This window comes from Marmota monax, unplaced genomic scaffold (assembly GCF_021218885.2).
Source record: "Marmota monax isolate L192 unplaced genomic scaffold, Marmota_monax_Labrador192_F-V1.1 WCK01_AAM20220418_F8-fsc00075, whole genome shotgun sequence".
NCBI classification, from domain to species: domain Eukaryota; kingdom Metazoa; phylum Chordata; class Mammalia; order Rodentia; family Sciuridae; genus Marmota; species Marmota monax.
Genome location: NW_026694772.1, coordinates 6,080,535 through 6,087,048, shown reverse-complemented (window position 1 = coordinate 6,087,048; position 6,514 = coordinate 6,080,535). Strand labels below are relative to the sequence as shown.

Below are 6,514 nucleotides of genomic sequence, written 5' to 3'. Positions count from 1 at the left end.
TGCCCTTTTAAATGTTCCCTTAATAGTAGGTTAGGCCACATGATAGACAATTTTTCTTTATACCATTTTCTTTGTCTTGCTTGTTCTCCTGATGTTAAGTAGCTGAAATTAGAAGAGGACTCACAGAGGTCATACAGCTCAATAGAATTCCTATCATTTTTCTTCTTCCTCACCCTCCTCCCCCACTTTCTGCTCTTCCTCCCTGCCCCCCTCCTCCTCCTCTTCCTCCTCCTCTTCCTTCTTCTTCACTTTTAAATCCCATTGTACTTATATACTTTTCTCATCTTTCAAACTCACTGAGGAAAATACGTCAAGATATAGAAATATTATATTATTCTCTTCTAATTAGAGGGTCCATTTTTTATAACAGATTGAAACTAGCTGGGAGGAAAAGAATAAACAGAAATAACACCAAAATAGAATGTTTCTTCTTCGTCCAGTTGCAAATAGCTGCTCTTTTAAGGAAGTGGGTCTGCTTTCATTATACTAAACACACACACAGACACACACACACATACACGCACACCCACACATTAAACAAAACTATAAGTGTATTATGTGTACTATGGATAACTGTCCCCATGACACTCTACCCAGAAGGAAAACGTGAAATGCTTTTCTAAGAAACCACCTTTTTTGACATACAATCACAACATGAATACATGAAAAATCCCATTATAGCACTTAATTTAACTAGCATAGCTTGAGAAGTGTGAAAATGCAATTTTTCTGCTGTGTTGTATCCTATCCAATGTATAATTTTACCTCCTGAGTTCACGTCCACAGTCTAAACTGATGAAATCGGTTTTTAATCTGATGAAATTATTGTTTGTCATTTTAGGTATAGACCCTTTCTAGCTTTTACACTGCAGTTTCTAGTTTTGCATAAGCTGTGTCTACTATTGGCAGAACAGTAAATTTAAAATGGTCTCTTTTGTTTTTACAATTACATCATTATATTTTAATTTCTGAATTTTATAGTTCAATATAAATATAAATAGGTACAAAACAAGTACAGTGGTATTTTAATCTACAAAATAAATACTTGTTTTATATAAAATTATACTTCCTATCTGCACAGCCTACCTTTGTCCAAATAATGGCCCAAATTAATATTAACACTAAAATCTACAAAACAGTAAGAACTCCTTTTCACTTTAAATGATTCCAGGGAAAATAGACTCAGTTAACCTGCTCCTCTAAAAAACAGGTCCTCAAAAAAATTAATTAAAAATTCTGGGGAAGTGGCTCAGTGGTAAAGCACTCCTAGGTTCAATCCCTGGTAGCAAAAATAAATAAATAAATAAATAAATAAATAAATAAATAAACAAACAAACAATTTTAAAAATAAAAATGAGTCCTCTTAACTCTTTGTTGGGAATTATTTTTAGGAATTCACTTATACACACTTTAATAAAGTATTTTTCATATTATACTTTTGTTTATGGAAAAACTTCAGGTCCTGTATGCTGACTTTGACACTTAACTTTTTCTTGGTCCAAAGTGGCATATGGATAATAAATGTCAATTCACTTATCACTACCTTTTATATTAGTCTTTATAACTTATACTCTAAAACATCTGCTGCTCTGAAAAGACAAACCTAATTAATTGGAAAACAACTTTCCCAACCTTCTACTCACTCCAAAGGTCACACAGAGAACACTTTGGGCATACTACTGGGGTGTTTCTTTGTACTTCTTATCTTTAAAAAGGTTACACTAATAACTGCATATTTTGAATCCAGATTTATTTTATATTCATGGAAATACATACTGCAAGCTGCTTCCCCCCAATTATTGATAAGGCTGAATTATTTTTAAATCTTCACAGGAGGAGCCTATGAATTTTTACAGTTGACTTTGTTTACCATATAAACAAACTTCTTTCAAAAAATGCAGCCAGAGTAAAGAAAAACATGGCCAGAACCTTTCTGCAAATAATATTGTAGGTTTTGCAATGGAACTATTACAGTTGTTTCTAATATATGTTCCTGGGTGATAACTGTGTTGACAATATTTCATCAACCTATTTCCTCCTCCCAAACTATCCCCTAAACCAAAGAAAAATAAACAAGTTGTAGTAAGTCATCAATCAGGTGTTGATTACTATTTCATTTTATGTATATATTATGGGAAGTTTTCTTTTTATGGAATTAATTCCTTTCTTCATAATTTTTGTTACTTGTTGTACATTTAAAAGTTCATATGAGAAAGTCTTTGGGATCCACTTTTTAGTTTATTGACATTGATAGAATTTTAGTGGAAGCATATGTTGAGGGTCTCCCATAATTGTTTTATAAGTCAAGATGAGGTCTCTTTCTAGGGGATGCTTTGTCTTCTTCCTTATCTTCTTCTTCATTATCATCATCTGGATAATCCACTAAACCAACCAAACTGCTACTGGATGGGGTACTGATTTCATCCTCAGAATCAGGAGAGCTAGATGAAGAAATTCTGAATTCACCGGAAGATGTTCTTTTGAGAAGGTCTACCTTTTCTCCATTTTCTTTTGGTATTTTAGTATCTATAGATGTATCATAATGATCTGGAAAGTCATTTTCCATTGGTGGCATAAGTACATCTGTGGTATTTTCCTTAAAATACATATCAGCCTTCACCTCCTCCATGCCATTGGCATCTCTGCAAAAAATTTTAATATATAGTATAGAAGGTAAATTCTTCCTTATTTGATTTTGTCTGTCTTTCTCTTGTTCATATTTAATCTTCAATCCTTTGAAAGTCTGAACATATTCAATCAATTCAAAAGCCTTGTAAAACTTTTCAACTATATGTGCAACAAGAGACTTGATATTTTCCACTCGTATATATTCAAATAGCTCAATAATAGCCGAATTTAGCATATTGTACCGAGTTCCATTAATCAGAAATGCATTTACAACTGGATCAAAAAGATTTCCCTTGATGATGTAACGATTATAAAGTTCATCTTTAAGACCAATCATCCTTCTCATAAAACGCACAGCAGATAAGATCAGGAACGTGTGCTTTGAATTCATCAACATCAAGACTCTTCTTAGCAAGTCTTTGCTCAATATGTAGTTTTTAATGTGATATGTGTGATGTTGTACACAAAATGTGAGTAGTTCTATAATTAAACTAAGCAGCTGTGCTGTTTGGTAATTATTGAGACAATTTTTGTTTTCGTCAGGTCCAAATAAATAATCCTCTTCATCTCTGTCTTCTGAAGTAGTAGACAAAATTGGTGCTATCAAGTTATGCATGCAACATCTGTAGAAGAAATTTAGAAATTCACTTCTTTCACATTCATTGGGTACTAGCAGCATGTTGTCCACATCAAGTAGACAACGAAGAAGTCCCATCAAATTAATGGCACCTCCAAGTTCAGGATCAGTATCACTGATCATTTGTTCAATTACTACATTAATAAAAAGTTCATCATCTTCACCATCCTGAGCTTCCTCCATTACAAATATTCGGATCATAGATGGACTGTACTCTACCAGATAAGCAAATATATCTGTAGCTGTTATCTTTACTTGGAAATCATCCATGCTCATTAAAATTTTAAGAGCAGAAAGAATTCCCAGTTGTAACAATGTTGTGAATAAAGCATCCTTGCTTTGAGGCTGCAGTGTCTGGGAAAACCCACAGAATTCCTTGAAAAAAAATAATAATTCACGCCGTTTATTTTCATCTGTAGCCTTATCCCTTAACTGTGCAAGAACTTCAAACAAAAACGTATCGTCTTCCAGCAGCATGCTGACTATCTCAACCTTGTTGAAGAAAATAAAAGTTGTAAGAGTAGAGAGAGGATTCTCTTCAAATATGGATGGTATAGGAAAAAGAATATCATGAATGTACTGCACTCTGTAGGTCTGATGTATTTTTTGCCTAAGTTTAGAGTCTGTTATTGGCATAACTTCCTTGAACTTTACATTTTGGGTCAAGAATTCCCTATATCTTTTTGGCTGAGTCAAGGCAGGGTCATATTCAAGGCATCCCACCACATCCATGATACACTCATCAGAAAACATGATTTCAAATAGAGGAGTTTTGTTGAGGAATAAGATGCCTTTAATAATTTTGTGCAAGTTATGTAAGCCTTCAATGTTCTTTAGGTCCTCACAAATGTGAAATATTTGCAGTAGATTTTTAATATAATCTTCATTTTCCAAGGTCAGTGCCAACATTTCTTTACCTTTAGGTGAAGCAAGGACAGAAGTAAACAGATCAGCTATTTCTTCAAGTGTATGGAGTCCACAGTTTGGCAGCTCAACCAGACTACTACTGGTTGATGGCATTTCATCAAACTGGTCTGGTCCTTCCAAAAGATCTTGTGTGATTTCAACAGTTGGGTCTTTACCTTGGACTTGGCATATGTCTTCCCAGATGTCTCGACAGCCTGCTGGATCCTGGAAACTTAGTGCCACACCATGGTTCTCATCTTCATACCAAACAATTAACACACCCTGTTGTTTCTGATAGGGCACGTTTGGGTGTATCTTGGACTGTAAAATCAGTGAGCCATCAGACTCTGACCGAACAAGCAGACACACGCTTTGGAGGCGCTCTATGTAACTTGAGGAGATTTGTCCCACGCCCAGCTGGCCCCATTGTTGATCTTCTTTCAGCACATAGACCTTTACACGATTCCGCCTGCTCGCCATGAGGACCTCTGGCCTAAACACAGCAGGCCGGATCTCGGTGACCAACTCCTGCTCTGCGTTTGCGTATCCTGACCAATGGCAGCTACCACTACCTTGGCAGCAACAGTGGTTAAGGTGGCAGGTTACAGTACAGTACAGGCTACACTAGTAGTTACAGTAGTGGAGGAGGCTGAGAAAGATGCAGGGTCCGCAGGATTCCTCTGAGGCCCTGCCAGCTCTCACTTACTCCTACATCCAGAATCCCCGGGCCTCCTTTCTTTCATCTTGTCCACTCTCCTACTCACTCTAATAAAGTGAGTCCTTGCGCCCACCTGCTCGAGGCTAAAAATGCCTCAGTTCTTTTAAGAATCTTGTGATGCCCCCAAGATTCTGTCCAAGAAGAACCTGCTTATGTAATAAACACCCTATTTGCTAAAGGGAACCCCGCCAAGCTGGGAAGCTAGGGAATTAGCATATGCATTTCCAGAAAGGATTTTGACCCTCAGAAATATTTTTACTTCTCAGACTTTTTTTGTGGGGACATAGGCTTAGGCGTTCAACTTAATTACCTATGTCCTGATCAAGTTCACACCGGGATTTTCCAAATATAAAGCACCAACAAATGACCTATAGACCATGAGCGAGAATCAGAGAAATGAGATTGGGTTTCCTCCATAAGACTTGGTCATTCACTTACTCATCTGTGAGGGAAGATATTGATCAACCCTGTTGCTTTCCTCAGTTCCTGTGGTGAGCCGCTTCTGCCGTTTCTGCAGATTATGGTCGCCATTACAAGATGGCGCTGGCTCCGCTGTGGTCTGTGACAAACAACTCCTTATCTGGGAAAGTTGGCACATGATTTTTCACCACCCTGTGAGAAAGCTCCACGCGGCAGCTTTGCATTGGGGCTTGGGATGCTTTATTAAGGCTGGGAGGGGCATCCAAGAGAGAGAAGAAGAAATATCAAGGGCCTGAATAAACTGCTGAAAGAAGATTCCTGAGTTGCGTCTTCCTTGCGGGCAAGGGGTCGCGACAAGTTCCACTTCAAGTTTTATGTCTAGCACAATAGGTAAAATGTTTCCTCAAGTGTTTTCCTATCTATAAGCATACTGCTGACTCTAGAGAAGGAATGGAGCAAAGGGAAATTGCACTGAAATTTGTTAAGAGCGAGTATTGACCATCACAAATTATAATTGTAATAAATTATAATTATAATTATATTTTATTTATTTGTTTATTTATTTATTGTGTGACTGGGGCTCAAGTCCAGGACCCTAAACATGCTAGGCCAATGATTTACCACTGGGCTATATCTGCTGCCAGTTTTGAAATTTTATTTTGAGACAGGTTCTCTGTAGATTACCCAGCCTTGCCTCAAACTTGCCATTCCCCTGCCTCAGCCTCCTGAGTAGTTGGGATTACAGTTGGGGACCAGCATACCTGGGTCTGTTTTATTTATTGTCTTAATAATGAAGACAATAACAACTCTACAGCTACTAATAATTGAGTGATTGCTTATTATTATTATGAAGAAAGGTAATATAATTGATGAAATATGATACTTGAGTGTTTTCTATATTCAAAACACTAAGTTTTTATATTTTCTTAAATTTTATAATATTCTAGCAATATAGAAGTATTAATCCTTTTAGGATCAGGAAACAGAGTTGAAGAAGTTAAATAAATTGAGAAAGATCACACAATAAGTTGAGAAATTTGATTTGAACACGTTTTACTAATCCAAGAATTGGTTTTCTCAGCTATTAAACTGCTATTCCCTTCTTTTCTTGGCCTTCATTACACTTTATTTAACATTCCTTCCATCTATATAATTTGTAATCAACATAAAATAATCAAGACAAGATGAAAGTCACACACTTCCTC

At 36.4% G+C, this 6,514-nt stretch overlaps 1 protein-coding gene across 1 annotated transcript; it reads right to left on the bottom strand.

Moving 5' to 3' along the window:
* Positions 1-2,296: 2,296 nt before the first annotated feature.
* Ppp4r3c (protein phosphatase 4 regulatory subunit 3C) lies at positions 2,297-4,651 on the bottom strand. Its single transcript, XM_046425327.1, has 2 exons — positions 3,160-4,651; positions 2,297-3,006 (listed from the first exon to the last, which is right to left on the bottom strand). The coding sequence occupies exons 1-2, from the start codon at positions 4,649-4,651 to the stop codon at positions 2,297-2,299; spliced, it is 2,202 nt and encodes a 733-aa protein (XP_046281283.1).
* Between the last annotated feature and the right edge of the window lie 1,863 nt (positions 4,652-6,514).